Below are 17,839 nucleotides of genomic sequence, written 5' to 3'. Positions count from 1 at the left end.
GTATCCTTGAGCAGCGCTCAAGTGAGAGATGGGCAATTTGAAGATCTCCCTGATCTTCTCGTAGTTGCGGAATCCGAAGTGGAGACTTGCTGTTTCTGGTATATTTGCTACTCTTTAGCATTCATTGAAGGCTGGCAGTCTGTGATGAAAGGGCTTATCGACGTAGAGATGTGATCCAACACGAGTTAATCGCTGCACTAGCATGATCCAGTGAGGGCTGCTAGATGATACCGGGATAATAAACACCATAGCAGGTTCAGAACTGCAAAATCTAATCGATCTGTTTTTGTGAAGCATTTCTTAAGTGACCTCTTACGTCCCATCCCAAGAAATGTGGAGGCCAAAGAAAACACCATGTCTTACTCATGACAGACCCCACATGTCTCAAAACGCCATGCAAGAAATTTTCCTATAATAGGATACATACAGTATGGGAACGCAAGAATCAAAGGACCCTATCTCAATCCACAAGCTATCAATACTACATTGTATTGCCACCACGTCAACCAAGCTCATGCACATCGCCTCTTGCCGCCCTCTTCGCTTGAATTCCATGACCAGGCAACTCCCCAACCTCATTTCCAACGCCCATCTCAGGATTGATTGTCTTCGACTCGGAAAACTCCGGACTGGGACCACTCCCGCTCCCATACATGGTTGGCTGGTCAGGGTACTGCTGAATCTCATCGACGTGCACTGTAGCACGCTTCCGTCGTCTCAGGGCAAAACAAGCCAGAAATGCAAGCAAAGTAACCCCCACAGCCCCAGCACCAGCTCCAATTCCGGCTTTCGCACTTGTCGAGAGTCCCGATTCAGTATTTGGCATCCAGGTGCTTGGAGAACTCGCACCTGCCGAGGTAGTGGTTGCCGAAGGGTTTCCTGTGGCCGAATGGCTTCCACCAGTAGTGGGAGCTGTGGCCTCAGCTTTGAACCTAATGCTCACTCCATACGCATTCACACCCCCCAATAAGACTGGATTCGACACCACAGTCGTTCCGTCCGTCACTTTTGTCACCGCGAATGTCCCTATCGAGCTGCCTTGCCCGCCACTCCCTACACACACCTGAGTCGAGTACAGGGATGGCAGCCATGTGGGATACGACACTCCCGGTAGAGTCGCGCACGTGAATCCAGAAGGACAGCATGTGGCTAGAGTTTCGCTATTAGCACCTAATGAAGATGTCACCCAGCAAGCCTGCGAGTATCCTGTTGGACAGACAGCAGGTGAGAAATACTGAGAGGTGGCGGCCCATCCTGGAGGTAGACATTTGTTCTTTTGATCTTCGGCGCCGAGTTGAAGGTAGTATTCAAGGGTATTGCTTGGGTCGGGGAAATACTGGTACACATTTGAAAGACAAGACGAAGCAGGTACAAACGCCGTTGTCAACGGAATGGGCAACGAGAGTGTAAATGTGCTCCCGACAGAACCCGTGGAAAGAACCATTGTGATATGGCACGCGGGTTTACAAAGCAAAGAATTGGAATTAAAGATAGGAAAGGACAGATTGGGTGAGGAACAAGTTTGAGAAGTAAGACTAGAGACAGAAAGAGAGAGGAACGGGACGAAGAAAGGGACATCCATCCAACGCCCCCTCTCAATTGTGCATGCGATATTCGAAATTGGTACCTAGCTATGCAGGGCATGATCCTCCGTCCGCCTTCTCGTGAGGAAAGCCCAATCACGTCTCAAAATCTTCTTACCCCATGGAATGCGGAACTCGATTGCGCTCAGAATCCTGATCACGCTATGTCTATGTCTATGTTTACGTTTGATTTCCTGGCTTGCACCTCTACGCTCATCAATAGAAAACTCATCTCCCAGCTCAAGTGAGCTCATACAATGTGCAAGTCAGTCCTAATTCACATCTCTCGCTGTCACCTCCGACCTCTTCTTACAGTCAGTAGTTGCACTGTCGGATGGATATTGGAGACACATACCTGCTCGGCAACATCGTAGACAGCAGCCTGGTAATGCCCCTCCCCCAGTGGGAAATGGAAGAATCGAAGCACTGATAACTCGCAATCCTCAAACCCCAGAGCTTTGCACCTGGCATTGACCACAGTATCCGTGGCACAAGTACCACTGCCAGTAAAGACAGTCGAACAGATCTGCACTATTTGCCTCGCTAACAGCTTTATTTGAGAGGTCATCAATGTCTGCCTCAGACATACCAAATTTTACGGCGTCATGTCTAGAAACTGCCAGAGGTTCTTGATGTTTTTGACATTCATAGGGACACAATCAAACATGAGCTTATGAATTCATCGTGTTTGTGGAGAGACCAGGGTTACCAATGGCAGGTCCAGTCGGTAATAAGGATGCAAGGCGAGCTGAGCCTCCTGATTCTTGTGCTACTTGCAATCAGCTCTCCGTCAATGCTTCGACGAGAAAAGTTAAATTGCCTTTATGGACCAGAACAACCACAATCTTCGGGCTTTTGCCATGGCATGTCTCTGCCTGGAAAGAGGGTTTCACTTGGTTTGAGTAAAGAAATAACTTCACCCCACGGCCAATGCCCATCGTCTCACTCACCTGCCCATCGATCGCTGTTCAGTTCGACCGGTACTGGGAAGGGATATCAAGGAAGTGGACTGGAACTTGGTGGGCGAGTCACGAGTTCACGCCCGATAGTCGATTGCGGAAAACCTTCCCAAGACTTTGCCTTGTGTATGTCGAACAACAAACTTCGTTCAAGGATATCATACCAAGAATTGCAATACTGGTGAAGTTGCTTGCCAAAGCCCGGCTAAAAACTTGAAATTGACTTACAATCTTTCCCTCCAAGCTCTTCTGGGTAACACTGTAGTGACTCCATGGGATATAGTCTGTGTCAGAAAATACAATTACCTGGAAAACATCTACAACATCATCTGCATTTTCAAAGTCAGCTTCGATGAGCAGGAGTGATCTGTCAGGTAGTGAAGCAGAAAGGTGGCTAACCAACACGACCAGCGGACCCTCGGCTAATAGCATTACAATCAGAAGTAGTGATTTCCATTGCTTGATAAGGGCTTTTTAGTGCGATCATTTCTGCTTCGCTGCAAGAAGAACCGGAGTTTTACACGTCAGGGCTATACCTAAATTCTGAGGATAAAACCAAGCCTGACGAGCTGCAAAGATCGTGGAAAGTATCCCGCACTTGCCGCTGGTCTCCGAACAAATCATACAGTTCCGAACTGAACGATCAATATAAATGCCGATAGGAGCGTCTTCTGAGGTTCATACATTTTAACGGCATGAGATACAGTATGTCTCTGTTCTTGAACGTTGTACTTTAGTTGAGCTCTAGCTGTAGGAAGGAATGGTAAACTCCAGATCTCTGCAGAATGATGAGACAGGTGAGGCATTCACCGCGAATCAGTGTTGGTTTCGTGTAGCATTCAACGGTCATCAGTGTACCTATTCGCTATGTGAGAAATGACAAATGTGTTGGTAAACTGGATTGGAAACCCCGCAGAACATTTTAACCCACTACAGGTGAGATGCAGCTGCACGAACGCGCCGACGGTCGCGTGGAAGATCTCAATCTACCCGTGACTTCTATGAATCCCATATATACATATGGATAAGCCCCCTCATCCTTCTCGAGACAAAGAGTCTCCTCAGATCGGCTCCTGGAGCTCAAAATACGGCGATTCTCATCGAATCTACTCCAGCAGATGCCTCAATAGATAGTCATTAAGATGCGAGAGCCGAGTAGCAATGTATCTCATTTGTCATGTTGATGTTATCCAAGGTCGGAGACTCATGATTGGCATTTTAGGGGAGCTACAATGACGCATTCGTAAGATCATCGGCACTTCCATACACTCAGTTCCAATTATCTGCTATGAAAGGCATATTTTGCCAGGATGAAACGAGGTCACCTAAGATCCCGTCAGCCGCCCCGAAAAGACGTGGAACATGTTGTGAAGCAGCAAGATGTGTGTCCTCACATTGGCTGGCGTACTTTGCAAAGATCGATATATGATTCGAGGCTGCTCATTAAGAATTGTAAATTCTCGATAGCTCCGTCCGCAACCGTCCAGCTGTATTGAACTCCAAAAACATGGACAATAGTTGAATAATTATGGCCTCGTTACAGAACGGTGAGGTGGTGCCAAATACCCACGAGTAGAGTCATGACACTGTGATACTGCCAGTAGGTTTCTGAATACCATGCCCACCTCGCAAGACTTGGAGACTGTTCCAACAGCGCACCTCATTCGCAAATGTCGCGGCGAGCGCTGAGCAGACTGCAGCCAAGTCACTCTGCTTTCTCATTCGTGGGAAATTAACCCTTTGGGTGTTGGAACGAATTTGTTGAGTCCTGGACTTACCGGCTTTCATTTGCAGGTGGACAGTGGTGTAAGCAAAGTATGTGCCGTGGGAGACTCCCACAAGCCACATATCCCATCCTACCTCTGCAGACATTGTGTATCAGCTTGCAAGTCCTTGCAAGTCCTCCAAACTTGTATCAAACTCCTTTTCCGATCCACACTTTTCAGTGTTAAAGACGTGGCAAGTCCAGGTACACTTGGCGTTGAAGATAGACAGCCACCTTATAATTAAGCCTGAGGCTATCAGAATTGCAGTTGCATAAGGAGTTACTACAGAGAGAGAGAATCTCCTATATAAAGGGGTAGCGTACTTAGTAGTACAGCCTATAGTACTAAGTCTACGCTTATAGTCCTTATATTTCTAATTGTGACTACCAGTGCTATAAAGACAGGACGTCACGTGGAGTACTGCCTCACATGCTAATCAATAGAATATGAAGACAAAGGTCGTCTCTTGAGAATCTAAAGCTACAGAAGAGAGAGAGGCCTGGAGGCTCTCGAAGCTATATACTCTAGAAAAGGGGCTAGCCGAGGCACTTCCCAAAGGGGACAGCTGTAGCTATAGCCGAGCCAGCCAGGGGCAAAAGGGTGGTCTCCACACTCTATATACTACGCGGCGTCACACTAATAGCCCTCTTATTCTCTATATCTATAATAAATAAAGCTTTCTAAAGTAGTATAGTACTAAATATTCCTAAAGCGACACTAGAGTAAAACTAAAGTATTACTAATAACTTATATTATATAAGAAGCCTTAATTATACTTTATTAACTCCTATAATATACTAGCGTATATACAGTACTTATATCTCTTATTTTCTTAAGAGTTTAGTAATTTTATAGTATTAAGGTATATAAAATAGTATAAGAGTATACTTAAATCGCTTCTTTATTAATAATTCCTTGCTTTAACTATTCTTATTCTCTTTTTTTATTATAACTAACTTATTCTTTTTAAGTAACCTTATATATATCTTATATTATTTAAATGATTTTAAAAGTAGAGCTTTTATAAGAGTATTTGCTATATTATTATTTCCTAAAATATACTTTACTACTAATTTATTATAAGAAACTATATTATCTTAAATATAGAACTAGTAGATATTAATATACTTTACTTTTAGATAGAATTTCTATTCTTTTAAGAGAGATTTAGCTCTAGTGTTATTAAGATATAATATAAGAATTCGAGATAGCTTTATATTAAGGTCTTTTTATAGCTTAAGTAATTAAGCTACTTCTTTAGAGTTATTACTAGTAGCTATTATCTTAGAATCTAAGCTAAAGAGATCTATAGACTTTTACTTATTAATAGCTTAAGAGATTAGACTCTTATAAAACCTTACTATTTATCTTTAGAACGATTTCTTATTATATTCTATCTCTTATATAGCGTTAGTCTAAATATTAAATATATTATTATTTAGTTTTCCTTTATATTTTATTCTAATTCTAAATATTATTTTATTACTTTTTATATATTATAAATATTAGAGAAGAGGTTTTATATCTTAAAGGTAAGATTTAAGGGGATTTAATATATACTACCCTAGTTAGCTTATTACATAGGTAATATTAGGTTATATAAGGTTTAAGAGGTATATTAAAGAGCTAATAATCTATTAAAATAGTGAGATCTCTTTAAAAGAGGCTAGTATAATACTTTTATTTTTAGTTAACTCCTTTAGTACTATTTTAGTAGTTATATATAAGGTATTACTTCTAGCTGTAGCTATTTTAAACTTTTTTAGTAGCTTTTATATATAAGCTATTTAATAAATCTATAAAGTCTTATTTTTCTTATTTCTCTTAACTTATAAGCTTATAAATATATTAATAGCTCTAAGGTCTTTACTTTTCTAGGTTTTTAAGAGCTATTTCTTAAGATATTTATAATCGGTAGAGTTAGTTATAATTAGTATATTATTAATAAAGACTAATATATACGCTTTATTCTTAAAGATAAAGAGATTAGAGTTAGCTTTATCTAATATATCTAGACTTAGTTTTTTTATCTTATCTTTAATAAGGAGCTATTATTCCCTAAGTACTTATTTTAAGCTATAAAGAGAGTATTAAAGCTTTAAATATACGTCTTTCCTTTTATTTAGCTCTAGGTAAAGCTTGTTTTATATCTCTAGTGTTTTATTATTTAGAACTATTATATATATATCTTCTTTTAAGTATATATTTAAGAAAGTAATATTAATATTCATATACTTAATCTTTAGATCTTTTTTAGCTATAATAGCGAGTAGTACTTATAAAGTAGAATAGCGTATAATATATATAAAGGTATTAAAGTAGTTAAAGTTATATTTTTACTTAAAGCTTTTTACTATAAGCTTAACTTTTTACTATATTATAAAGCTATTAGATTTAATTTTATTATATAGAACTAGTCTTAAAGATATTAGTTTTAAGCTAGAGAGAGGCTTATTAAAGTATACTTTATAAGTTCTAGCGCTTTATATAACTTATAATTCCTTAAGAATAGCGGCTTTTTATTCTACTAGATTCTCTCTTAAAGTCTCTGTAATAGTTATAACTTTAAGAGGTTATATAAGTTTACTCTTAAGTGTAATTAGTACTATTTAATAAGTTAGTACTTTATTAAGAATTTACTAAGAGTATAACTTTATAGCTATTACTTAAGTAGCTTACTTGAAGTATTACTTTCTATATTATTTCTTACTATATCTTAATAGTAAAGTATTATTAGATATATTTACTAGTTAAGTTTATTTAAGAAGGCGTTAATTAAATACTCCTTTAGTATCTCTTATTATATTTTCTATAACTAACCTTTCCCTTAAAGGATTTTTAGCTTTTATAGCTAGCCTCTCTTTAGGATATCTTTTAGCCTTTATAGCTAGCTTTATTCCCAGAGGTCTTTCTAAGCTTTTAGTACCCTTAACTAGCTTTTTAGTAAGTACTAGACTAGTAGCTAATAGTAAAAGTTTTTCTATTACTTTATTACTACCTTTTAATATAGTTTACTTACTACTAATATATATAAAGTATATTAAATACTTATTAAAGCTATAGTTAGTTATTTCTAGTTCCTTAAAAGTCTTTATATTTAAGAGCTTATAAGTTAAGGTATTAGTTATACTTACTAATATAAAATACCTTAGAATTATCCTTTACTTTATTTTACTTTAATATAGCTCTAGTAGATATAAAAGATATATTATAAAGCTAAATACTTTTATTTTTAAGAGGTCTATAAGTTATCTTTTATACGCTTTAATTAAAGTAAGTCTAGTAACTATTTTATATAGTAAAGTAATAATTAAGTATCTATTCTTTAGCTTTATCGCCTACTTAATAGTATAGTACTATATATTCTTAAGTATTTTTATATTATAGAAGATTAAGCGTATAATCTTAGCTAGTTTATATATCTATTGCTCTACGACTTTATTTAAAAAGTATTTATTTAAAAGGGAAGGTTTAAGAATAATTCTACTCTCTTATAGCTAATTAATAAACTTAGGACTAAATTCACTCTTACTATTATTAGTCCTCTAGTAGATAATTATATAGAATTTACTTTAGCCTTAAGTTTTAAGCTATAGCTTTAATTTCCAAATAACTAATTAAATAATTAATATAGATTTATTAACTAAGAGATCTACTTAATATATCTTTATAATATTATCTATTACTAAAAGGAAGTATTTATAGCTATAAATTAAGCGTAATAAGATACTAGAGATATTAATATATAATTAATAAATAAGTATATTAGTTCTACTATCTAACTTCTTATTAAAGTGCTCTTTTATATAGCTTATAAAGTAAGCCTTATAGTACCTCTTTTCCTTTAGCTTTAGAATAGAAATTAGTCTTATTTTATAACTATTATAAGTAACTAGTTTCTTTAAATAAGTGTAATTTATATAGCTTAGATACTTATAAAGCAGATCTACTTTTATTTTCTTTATATTAAGCTAACTCTTTATTTATTCTTATAGTAGCTTTAAGTTAGATAGAATTATATTATATATAACTTAATATTAAGGATTTATATCTAAAATATATAAACCTTCGTTTCTTATACTTATAAAGGCTAGTTTATTATTCTAGTATTTATTTACTAATATCTTAATTAGTTCTATATTAATTCTTTCGTCTAAGAGTTAATATATTAATACTAGCTTTATAGCTCTAAAGTTAAGTATATATTATATATCTTTAAGAGTTAACTTATTAATAGTAAAATTTTTATACCTTTTAGCTATTAAGTATAAATTAGTCGCTATTTTAATATATTTAGCGTTATACTAGCGCTTAAGTTACTTAAACTTAGCTAAAATTCTACTAAAATAGTAAGTAGCGCTAAAGTCGATTTTTTAGATAGATTCTATAATAGAGATTATTAATAAAGTATATTTTATATCTTTAGTATAGTAAATCTCTTTTAATGAGAATATAAGATAAGTATTATTATCTTTAATTTCTTTTACTTTATTAGTATTATTTCTTATATAAGTATTCTTAGCTTTTATATAATTTATATACTAGTAGCTATAGCTTTTATACTAGGTATACTAATTTTAGCTTAATTTAGAGTAATTTCCTCTATTTTTTATCTTTTTTATACGCCTTTTATATCTCTATTAGCTATTACCCCTACTATTATTATTCTATTATTCTTATTCTCTCTTATTTTTATATATATTACTTCTCTTATATAAGTAGCCTTACTTCTTTAGCCTTTATTATCTCTACTACTTCTTCTTCTATTACAACTTTTATTTGTATAGTTTATAGTATTACTAGTAGTTATAAGTTGAAGGTATTTTCTCTATTAAATCTAATATTTATTTAGCTTTTATATAATATCTCTAAGATCTAAGTCTTATAATTTTAAGGTAAGCAATCTAAGCTTTAAACACTAGTAAAGACTATAATAGCTTAAGATATATATCTTTATTAGTAAAAGGTTTATTATTATTACTAAGCTTTACTTTAAAGAGTAAGAGCCTTATAATATAGTTCTAAAGTGTTTCCTTCTTTAAAATAAATCTTATCTTAAAGAAATTATCTCTTATATTAGTAAAGATAAGGCTCTCTTAAATTACTTTACTTTTATTAGTATAAATAGCTTCTTAAAGAAGCTTAGTATTATTTAATTTAATAATATCTCTATACTTAAGAAAAAGAAGCTTAGAGATTAAGTTAATAATTATTTTAAAAGCTTCTTTTTTTTCTTTAGTATAAGTATTCTATTAAGTAATACTATTTAGTATACTAACTATAATAAGAACGTAATAAAGAACTCTAGCTCTAGCTAGCTCTTATTTAATCTTAAGCTCTTATTTAAAGAAGTATTAAACTCTAGTAAAGTTTTACTTTTTAAGGCTTTAGTAATAATAGAAATTAGTACTTTTAATTAGGATAATATTATAGTATAGTAATAAGTATATTAAGAGTTTATAAAGTAAAGATCTTAATAAAAATAAAGTTTTAAAGTCTTATATAATTAATTTAAATTACTATTATATTAGAATTATAGTTATATAAGGAGCTACTATAAAGAGAGAGAATTTCTTATATAAAGGGGTAGTGTACTTAGTAGTATAGCCTATAGTACTGAGTCTACGCCTACAGTCCCTATATTCTAACAGAGGCAGAGCAGGTACTGGAGCGCAAGCGAGCTCCCGCCGGCGAGAAGAGCGGAACCCACAAGATTCCAGCTGCCTGAAATGCCAACAAATAAATAGGAGCCAAAACAACGGATGATTGCTGGTTGGTAGACATAGGGATATTTCGGTTAGCAACTCACGAGTCCCTATTACTACACGCCAAATCCATTCTCAGTGCACATCGCGAGAAATCGATCTACAATGGTTCTCAAGACAGTCCCAGCAAGTGCCCATGATGCAGAGGAGATAGGAGCACTGTCAGTTGCAATCAGATCAGCTCCAATATATTTGCCTCGAAACTTCGCAGTTCAAGCAAATTGCAGCATTGAACATCGTACAACTGGCTGACGATCTAATAGCATGCTCTCCGTCTCCACCAGTCAGCGCCTTACGGTGGAGTTTGCAAATTGCAAGAAACAGGATCGCCAGGCATGGACCGTGAACAGTATTAGATCTGAGTTGGCTGCTTGCGAAGCATGTGGAGAAGACGCAACCGCGCTGAAAGTGGTCGAGACTCCGCCTGGAAAGAAGGAGGTTATTGTTGGGTTTGCGATCTGGGTGTGGTCCGAAAAGGTGGGTTATTTACTCTCCCAATTCCTGCTTCTGTCACCCAAATACAGATGCAAAGAAGCGGAACAGCCGCAATCTTTATCCGGACTTCGGTTTTGTGCACTGACGAGCTCAAGCTTCAAAGGCATACACCAGCATCGACTGCTCTCGGGCAGCCAATCCACTGCCAGAAGGCATCAAGCTTACCCTCCGTCAGACTTTTCGCTCAAAGATGACGAAGATGGAGAGAGATCATCGGCCAAAAGGACCTTGTTTCGGTAATGCTTACACTCATCCTTCGTTGACTCGTGTCTGCCACTTCGAACTCCCCGAAAAACGAGATTTAACTAGAATATAGTGCTTGAACAACTTGCTACTGCACCATCCCATCAACGACGTGGAATTGGTGCAGGCTTGGTGCGGCATGGTCTGGAGAAGGCGGACCAGCAGTGCATGACCTGCTATCTAAGTGGTGCCCCATTAGGCGTCCCTCTATACAGAAAGTAGGTCACTGGCAAAGTTGATTGCCTGGGAGCGTATGCTGAACTTCGGCACCTGCAGATTAGGATTTGAAGAGGTGGGAAAATTGGAAATTCCTCTCAGCGAATTTGGTGGAAGCGGAACGCACGTCCATGGTAAGTCAGATGGCTGGTCAACGACAGATCTAGGACTGCGCTCTGATGCCGTCACAGTCGCTATGATTAGGAAGCCCAAAATGAAAACGCCAAAACTCCTTGACGCCAGGGTCCAAATGGCTGTACACGCAGCACATGCAGACGATGCAGAGTGAAATTCTGTGCTTGCACCGCTACAGTATAAGCTCTCAGCTTCCGCAAGAACAACGCAAATAAAGAAATAGTCATACACAGATAGAATAGATGTACAAACATGAGGTCAATGTGAAAGGGGTCAGTCCAGGGTAGATTTCAGTCCATCAACCTCCGCGTTCTTAGTACCTAATCGCTCCTCATGCCGCTTTATCGCCTTCAATGACGCTCCCTCTTGGGCTATCTTGTCTTGAATCTCCCATGGAACCTGCACCGCCGATCTGTACACTCTGTCTCCGCCCAAATGGAGGCATAGGGACGCCGCTCAGCCTCATCGGGCTCGGGCTACTATCTCTTGCTAACAAACCCGGCGGGAGACCTAGAGTGGGAATATTTGAGTCAAGAACGCTACCAGCGTAAGGACTCCTGAGATTTGGTGGTGTAGCACTCGGAGGAGTAGCTTTTTCAAAGACCTCCTTGTAAAACACCTCCAGAGCTGGTCCATCGTGACAAAATGACTCTAGTTCATTCTTAATAGACTCAGGCGTGACAGCATTAACAAGCTTTGAACCGGCAAGGCTGGGTCCCAAAACGTCAGAAGTAGCTCGCAAGACAGGAGATCCAAGGTTAGTCATGAAAGGATGGAGCATAGGAGAATTGACAGGAGTAGGCTTATCCGACATCACGCCGTGCCCGTAGAGAGAGGAAACGGTGCGAGTATTGTTATCCAAATGGCCCTTGACATACCTGTCAGACTCTCTCGACACCATGGTTCGGTTGTTGTACAGGCGATTGGCGAGAAGTAAGAGGGCTCCTTCGTCTGTAATCTGTGCGAGCAGCACTCCAGATCGGTGTATGTACTGCGAATACTTGAAATTCGGCTTGCCCCAAGAATACGTGACGTCAACGTTTGCTGGGAAGTTTTTGGCTGCTTCGATATCCAGCACAAAATTGAATTTCTTCATTATGGCCTTCTGGTAATAATGGCGGCTTGCTGGACTGGACTGTGGCTGTGGGCCGAAAGAATTGATATCAAAGTAAGTCCTGGGCTGCTGATCTGGAGGTTGACACACGAGGTCGATGATGTATGGGCTTCTAAATGGGTGCAATTCGGTAATGGAGCAGGCTTCGCCCATAGGTGCCTCAACGAGCCTCAGACCATACCGCTCTGCCGTTGAAGCCCACGATCCTATCGCATCTTCAATCAGCTTGGCGGTGACCCCCATCCAGTCGATTCGAATATGATAGCAATTGTCGGGGTTATGGAGCCGATCATAATGCAAGTGTATCCTCTCAGGTCGATATGAACGCTTGCGATGGTCAACATCGTACTTCATAACCTTGCTGAGGGAAACCTTGGGTAGCTTTGCAGCAGCCCCAAGGGTCGTTGGAGTTGTTGCCCCGGAGTCTGTCGACTTGTCATCGTGGTTTGAGCTTGATCTCGATCTTTCTGGTCTCGGAGAGTCTCTGAACACATGATCAGACATGGGGGTCGATGGAATCGAATTGTCTCGTCTCTTTGTGGCGAACCAGCCACTGCGGCTTTCAGGACGCTGTTTCGCAAACTCGCCCGTTACTTGGTAGAAATATTGCCCGTCTCTGAACGGGTGGCGTTTCTCGACATGGACGAATATTCCCATGTCTTTGTCTGTGTCTTTTACCAGTTCTTTATCTCTCTGTCTCGGAAGTTCGTCTTTTGCCATAAGAAAATTTCCTAATTCGACCGCCTCTTCTCTTGTCTCTACATCCTCGAAATTCTCAATGAGCCAAGTAGTCATATCAGAACCAATGAAACAGTTGTAGTGTAGACGAAAATGCCACCTGCGATTCTGCATACGAACCCCACCTCTTTCGACTGGTGACTGTATGGCATCTGCTAGTCCTGCAATATCAAGCTTTGACTTGCGGAAGCGTTCGTGCTCGAGCAGTAAGCCTCGTCGAGGACCCACATCCCCAGTCTCTACCAAGGGTAATGTCTCCAATTCAGCAGTGACGACGATTGACGGATCCTCTGTTTTGTAAACAATGTCAAGAGGATTTGGATCTTTCATTTTCCTGGATCCTAGGCTCTGAAACCTTCGCTCCGAGGCAGTCAGAACTCTGTGTCTCTGCCACATCTGCGTGAGTTTCTTTATGCCCTCTAGCCGGATTTCCTCTTCATTATCTTCTCCCTGACGCCGCTGCGACTGAGTAGGTCTTTCTACAGGAATTAAAACGAATCGAGCTCTCCAGAAGCGTAGATTCTCCGACATCTCCTCAGCGATGCCAGCAATGAAAGCATCCACGTAATTCCAATTGTATTCCTCCTTTGGCTTGCCGAGTAGAACAAGTCTCGAAGCGAACTCATCAGCCAAAGTGGTTCGAATGGCCGGATTATAAGCCGTGGGAATGAGAGATCCGGAGCCTGTCGCTGTCGCAGTCGGTTTACGGATAAACATGTTGATCTCAACCCCAGTCTCATTTACGCATGATAGTTGATGGATTATGTTTCCCATTGACATGAATACGCTGGCTCCATCTTCCGCAATGCGTCCAGGGTCGAAAACATTTGCAATCTTCATGGATTTCTGACCAAAGGCATGAGCCACGGCAGGCCCCACAACTATCTGGAAGCCATGGGAAAGACGTAAGCTAACAAGTTCCCTGAGGAGCTCTTCCCGATCTTTTGGTACCTCGTTCAGGTCTTCCTCGGGGTTTTGAGATATATTGTATGGTTTTTGTTGGTATTCTGTATCGAGCTGATGTTTTGTAGGGAAGTACTCGGTCGTCAGAGGTACTGATGCCGGAGAGCAAAGAGATTTCCATTTCATCGTCTTTGTTAAGACTGGCCGAGGGAAAACATGCTGCCATCGCCGATAGGAACTTGGTCCAGTTGAGATATTAGCAGCTGGATTCGATGGATTCAACACGGTTAGCCAGGGGGACAAAGCTTTTGTTGGAGATAGCGTTGCAGGTAGCTCTGGAACCGATCCGGCAAGTAACTTTGAGTTGTATAGTTTCTGATTGTCGTCATGTCGCACAGTGTGTAAAAGGCGATCATCATCGCGCCGGTCAGCTACCTCATACAAGGATCCGAGAACTGATCGCGACTTAAATTGATTTGTTGAATCCAATGACTGCAAGGCACTTCTAATGGTTATAGGCCGAGTTGACTCTAGACTTTCAGTGTCAATCTCATCCCGCGTTCCAATCTTCTCTGCTGCAGAGGCTTCGGCTTTCAATTTGGACTGGTCACCATAGGATGATGATGGCCTATCAAGACCGTGAACATTCTTGGCGGCAAGTAATTGGCTTGCAACTTCAGCTCCCCCGTTCATTTTGGGATTTTGGGAGTTTGGAGTTCGGGATGTCGGCTTCCCTGCACTTGCATGTTCAATCTGAATTTCAGCAGTTGCGGCCTTGGGGGCAGCAATGCCAAATCCAAATTTGCCGAGGCTGATCTGACGTCCAAATTTGCCTGGTCTGACAGGCGACGCCCGCGAATTGCCAGTCAGAGTGCTGGCGATGCTCTCCTTCCGAGGTTTTGTTGTTTCTCCTGTGAGCTTGGAGTCCTGGCTACTCTTTGCGGAAGCTGGCCGTGACAAGAAACTGGTTCTCTTTGAAGCTCCGATGTCATGACTGTATGAAGTCCCAAATACTTTGGGATCTTCAGCGAGAAGGCCCCTGGCTGCCTCTTCACTGCCTGTCTTGAAATACCTTTTAGTATCTACGCCATATCGAGCATCCGGAAAGTCTTCTAGAAGCTCAGCTCTTGTAACATCAAAGGTCTCCAGGGCTCTGTAGAATCTCTCGTCCTCTTGGGAAGAGTGCCTATCTGTCAGCGGCTTTGATGGACCACTAACGAATTCAGATAAACTTCCGTAGACTCTGTCCCTTCTGATTGTCTCTGATTGTACCTCTCGATCAGGAACTTGTTTTTTGCCGGGCGGTTCTCGTGGCCCCAAAATCATCTGTGGGAATAAGGCATCATGCTGCAGCGGCGTGACGGCAATTTCTGTCATCACATTTTCCATGACGCTTGCCATCTCCATTTCATACATCTTGCATCGAACTTCAAAATCAGGAGTACGTTGCACAGGTGTGGTCCTGAAAAGCCGTTTCTTGGTCTTTGCGGATGGATTTGTGAGACGGAGATCTTGCGACGCCCCCGTCCAGAAGGAGACATCAAGCCAATGCGGAATGGCATACGACCATTCACTAGGAGGTTGGATTGCGCCAAAGGACCCAGCACGAGCAGTTCGTTCACGGTACGCCGATTTGTTTGGAGACAAGGATTCGTTCAGTGACGAGAAACTGCTTCCAAAAATGGCCGCGTTCTGGCGAGGTGTACTATCTTCGCTTCGAAGCGATTTGAAATGCAGAGCTTCTTGAAAGGTAGCATATTGAGGATTTCGATATCTGAACAAAGGGACAGAATGCAAGGGCATCTTTGGTAAGCATACAAGGTCAATGCCAATGCCATTTCCGGTAAGGTTTTCTGTCGTCATTCTCAGGGTTTCATAGTCGACTTCGAAAAGGCCCGGGCAAGGCGTGATAACTACAATTGAGATACCGGTTCGCATGAGATCTCGATCAATGTAGTCGTGAGAGAACTGCTGTGAAGCAAGGTTGATAGCCTCAAGAACATTTCCATGCATGGCCAGGGATGGCTCGGCTTCGATACGAGTACCAAGGACGCTGCTGCCAGTGTTCATTTCGGGAGATAACTCGACAGAGTTCACGGTATTAATACGATGCAGGGAGATGTCCCTGCGGAATGATTTGAACTCACGCTTCAGTTGGTATAGGATGGTGGTCCATGAGCCGCTTGCCATCTCGCTGACAACTACTCTGTAGAAGTCTTTGTAAGGCTTCTTGTTTGCATCTGCTTGAACGCCGGTATGATACGAACTATCATGGGTACTCGTTACCAGCTCGGATGCAATTCCAGTATCATATTCCATCCTCGTGAAGAGTACAATACTGACGAGATGTTTCGCCTTGAGCGATGCCCATTTCTTGAAGAGTGCTGGGAGGAAGCCATTGACAACTTTGTTGAACATGATTTCACCAGATCCCTCCGAATCGAAGTCCCACATCTCCTTCGACATTTGAATAAATAAGACATAACGAGCAGATTCACTTCGAAAGATTGGCTTCGAATTTGTGGAGAATAGAGCACTTTGAACCTTTCGACCGTCGACGTAAACAGCAGTCACTTGAGCTTTAATTGTACCCATAAAGAGAATCTTCTGACCCTTAAAGACCGTTTTGTTGCTAAGTTCAGCAACAGCCAATCTCCACATGTCAGACCTTGCCAGATATTCATCCTTAAATGACATTTCCACATGGGATGCAGAGTTCTGTGCTGCATCGGTCTAAAAATAGATCAGAACTCGCTCACCAATAACCTCAGAGGCAAACATACCGTGGAAAGTAAGACATGAGATCTAGCCTTTAGACTGAAAGCATCTGCAATATGCTTTGCGATAGAGACCTCGAGGTTAGGTTGCTTGGCCTTCATGTCTTTCGGCATGTCCCGGGCAATAAGTACATAGCGATGCCGGAGATCAGGGTCATGTTTCGCATCACTCCCATGTCTCTTTGAGTTGCCATTGGATGTACCTGGACTTCTGGGATTGGACGAGCTCCGCTCTCTCTGCATCGATGTCGAGAGTGTATCTGAATCTCTCTTGACTGTCTGCGACCTCTCCTGGAAATCCCGCAGCCCGGACTCCGGCTTCAACGGCACGATGGCCATGAGATCCCCGGCTTTGACCTCGGGAAACAAGTCGAGATTGAGAACGACATCCTCCTTAGAGAAGCCTTCGTCATGAACCCACAGAACACACTTTCTTTCAATCACCAGTCTCGGGGGAATTGGATCATGCTGGATGGTCCCAGTATCTGATGCCGCAGTCGTTGGGCGGCTCATGATCGTAGTTTCCGAGCTGCCGTTGCTGACCTGTCGCAGATGTGAAGCTCGTGGTGTATTCCGCCGAGGAGTCGAAGGCGTAATTACTGGTGGGGGAGCCATTGTGAGCGAAATCCTGGCTGTTGGCGACAATAGAGCTTGGTCATGACTGTACACTCGATGAGGGCAGAACTGCGGCGCAAGACATCGTCCTGTGAGCGAGGAGTGCAAAGCCGAACTGCTGCAAGGTGAAGGTCGAGCAAGCTGCTGATGATGGTGGTGGAGGTGAGGGTGTGGTGGTGAAAGTGACAGTGATGAAGCTGCAAAGCCAGGACGGAGGTTCTGATAGCGTCGTGAGGCAAGTGGGCAGCTATAATAGCTACCTACGGAGGAGTGAAGAGCAGTGAAGTGACGGGAAGCTTGGAGCTCTGTTTACATAGGTCGGTGGTAGGGCCAGGTCCAGGGCCAGTCCAGGCGCAGGCGCAGGTCCTGGTTCTTGTTGTGCTGTTCCGCCTTATCGCGCGACACTATCTACCTGCCTCGTGTGTATTACTTATACCCATACCCTGGCTGGGGGACAGCCAAGCCAGCCCCACCGCCTCAATGCCGGCCGCCTAGCTTACCTTAGGTACATCATTACCTACGAATGATCC

General features: G+C 41.0%; 3 protein-coding genes across 3 annotated transcripts; 1 reads left to right on the top strand and 2 right to left on the bottom strand.

Moving 5' to 3' along the window:
- Window positions 1-502: 502 nt before the first annotated feature.
- ONS95_011036 (uncharacterized protein) lies at window positions 503-1,582 on the bottom strand (the record flags this gene model as incomplete). The annotated part of the gene is made up of 1 exon (XM_058504630.1): window positions 503-1,582. The coding sequence occupies one exon, from the start codon at window positions 1,580-1,582 to the stop codon at window positions 503-505; it is 1,080 nt and encodes a 359-aa protein (XP_058359186.1).
- Window positions 1,583-9,857: 8,275 nt separating this feature from the next.
- IML1 (vacuolar membrane-associated protein iml1) lies at window positions 9,858-17,698 on the bottom strand. Its single transcript, XM_058504628.1, has 2 exons — window positions 16,701-17,698; window positions 9,858-16,650 (listed from the first exon to the last, which is right to left on the bottom strand). The coding sequence occupies exons 1-2, from the start codon at window positions 17,307-17,309 to the stop codon at window positions 11,494-11,496; spliced, it is 5,766 nt and encodes a 1,921-aa protein (XP_058359184.1). The 5' UTR covers window positions 17,310-17,698; the 3' UTR covers window positions 9,858-11,493.
- ONS95_011035 (uncharacterized protein) lies at window positions 10,179-11,316 on the top strand (the record flags this gene model as incomplete). Its single annotated transcript, XM_058504629.1, has 5 exons — window positions 10,179-10,234; window positions 10,337-10,550; window positions 10,672-10,804; window positions 10,885-11,029; window positions 11,088-11,316. 5 exons carry the CDS (start codon window positions 10,179-10,181, stop codon window positions 11,314-11,316), a joined length of 777 nt encoding a protein of 258 aa, XP_058359185.1.
- Window positions 17,699-17,839: the final 141 nt, after the last annotated feature.

This window comes from Cadophora gregata (assembly GCF_030347475.1).
Source record: "Cadophora gregata isolate MNR1 chromosome Unknown scaffold_5, whole genome shotgun sequence".
In the NCBI taxonomy this organism is placed as follows: Eukaryota; Fungi; Ascomycota; class Leotiomycetes; order Helotiales; family Ploettnerulaceae; genus Cadophora; species Cadophora gregata.
Note: the sequence above shows the minus strand (reverse complement) of the source record. Positions and strands in the feature narration are given on the sequence as shown.

Excerpts from the sequence above, each read along its gene's own strand:
- IML1 (XM_058504628.1), bottom strand. The coding sequence starts at position 17,309 with ATGGCTCCCCCACCAGTAATTACGCCTTCGACTCCTCGGCGGAATACA. Across the intron at positions 16,651-16,700 it reads CTCATGTCTTACTTTCCACG|ACCGATGCAGCACAGAACTC; the intron begins GTATGTTTGCCT and ends ATCTATTTTTAG.